We start from the raw sequence: 1,650 nt of genomic DNA on the forward strand, positions 1-1,650 counted from the left end.
TTTACATAACTTAAATAATTCTAAAGTATTTGACACATGAAAATACTATTAGATTTTGATAAAATTCGAATTATTTAAAAAACCTTTAGATTTAGACATTATAAATCTTATTAAAACAAACACTTATTCTGCTCAGAGAATCCAAAAATGCAATAATATATAGGGCATTTCATTTAAAAAAACACAACTTTGATACTTTTAGGGCTTTTGGGACACTCTGTATTTCATCAAATGTATTCATCAATAGCGTGAATAACCCCGTATTTGCTTTAGTATTTTCAAGGCTTTAAATTACTATCAAGTGCCTTATCAGTGAACATTGAGTTTTCTCAATTCGTTCAATTACATGTCATGTAATGATGCCCAGTGAAGATAACATTTTTGCAATTCATCATGCATTGTCCCAATAGATTGTATATTTCCTCTCGACATAAGTGGACTGTTGATTGTTTTTTAAAGGTGCAATTTTCAGCAGCTTCCAGGATTTTTCTTGAGTTTGTTATTTGCAAACTGATGATATTTGTTTTCCCCATTCTTAGCCGCCCCAGCCAGTGGATCATTGGGAAGGCGTCAAGGAAGCCACGAATATTGGCAAGAGCTCCATATCCAGAGAGGAAATGACGTCTAAAATCGAAGGGGACGAAGATTGCTTATATTTGAACGTCTATACACAACAGGTATTCCAGCGCAGGCATCTTCCGCTCATTTTTTCAAGTCCCAACAAAGCTTCCAGGGAACTCATCCAAGCTTCGCCCAGTGATGTTTTACATTCACGGAGGCGGCTTCGTATTTGGTTCGAGTAGACCGGGAATTCATGGCCCGAAGTTCCTAATGACCAAAGATGTGGTCCTGGTGACCATCAATTACCGTCTGGGAATATTGGGTGAATATTCGGCTAAAATGCGCCTTCCCTTATAAACCCCCAATGGAAAATGTGCAGGTTTCCTCAGCATCGACGGCACCGACGTGACTGGAAACATGGGACTGAAAGACCAAAATCTCGCGCTCAAATGGGTGCAACGCAACATTTCCAGCTTCAATGGGGACCCCAACAATGTGACGATATTTGGGGAAAGTGCTGGATCGGCGGCAGTTCACGCCCATGTGCTTTCGCCCGCCTCCAAAGGCCTCTTCCATAAGGCCATTTTACAGAGCGGAACCGCCTTGAACTACTGGTTCTGGGGTTCGAAGAACAACGCCCGGTATATTGTGGAACTGTTAGGGAAAAAGGCCGGCACTGAGGAAGAAGCTTTGGAGATTCTAAAGCAAACTCCCGCTTTGGAGATTTTCAATGCGCAAGAAAAGCTGAGGGATGTAAGTGTTTTCTTCGTCCTGAACTGAGCAGGTTTGCTGGGACGCCCCACTGAAACCAACGCCAAAACATTTTCAGTTTATTTTTTTACAAACTTTTTTTTGGATATTTCGCCACAAAATTTTTGTCTTTAAAAAAGACAGAATTTCCACACGTTTTTTACTACAGATTGATAAATAGTGCTCCTATTTCGCAATAAGAACGAATTATTTATCAAAAACTAATCAAGAACTATCAGCTAGAGGTTATCCTGCGACACACTTAGGCTCAAGCTGTAAGAGAAAATTCCAATTAGTAGAGAAATTTATTTGAAAAATTACCTTGACGTTTCGATAGCT

At 39.8% G+C, this 1,650-nt stretch overlaps 2 protein-coding genes across 5 annotated transcripts in view; one reads left to right on the forward strand and one right to left on the reverse strand.

Annotated features, from left to right (window-relative positions):
* The window catches only part of LOC109534899, a 95,069-nt gene that overhangs the window by 76,415 nt on the left and 17,004 nt on the right, over positions 1–1,650 (reverse strand). The window lies entirely within an intron of this gene.
* The window catches only part of LOC109534900 (juvenile hormone esterase), a 7,944-nt gene that overhangs the window by 4,162 nt on the left and 2,132 nt on the right, over positions 1–1,650 (forward strand). For both annotated transcript variants that reach the window (XM_019900696.2, XM_019900697.2), the window contains exons 3-5: positions 540–677; positions 727–883; positions 941–1,314. In XM_019900696.2, the coding sequence (XP_019756255.2) occupies positions 540–677; positions 727–883; positions 941–1,314 (669 nt within the window). The remainder of the gene's footprint in view (positions 1–539; positions 678–726; positions 884–940; positions 1,315–1,650) is intronic.

Source organism: Dendroctonus ponderosae, unplaced genomic scaffold (assembly GCF_020466585.1).
Source record: "Dendroctonus ponderosae isolate FM_Combo_2020 unplaced genomic scaffold, Dpon_F_20191213v2 Dpon_F_20191213_10, whole genome shotgun sequence".
Taxonomy (NCBI): domain Eukaryota; kingdom Metazoa; phylum Arthropoda; class Insecta; order Coleoptera; family Curculionidae; genus Dendroctonus; species Dendroctonus ponderosae.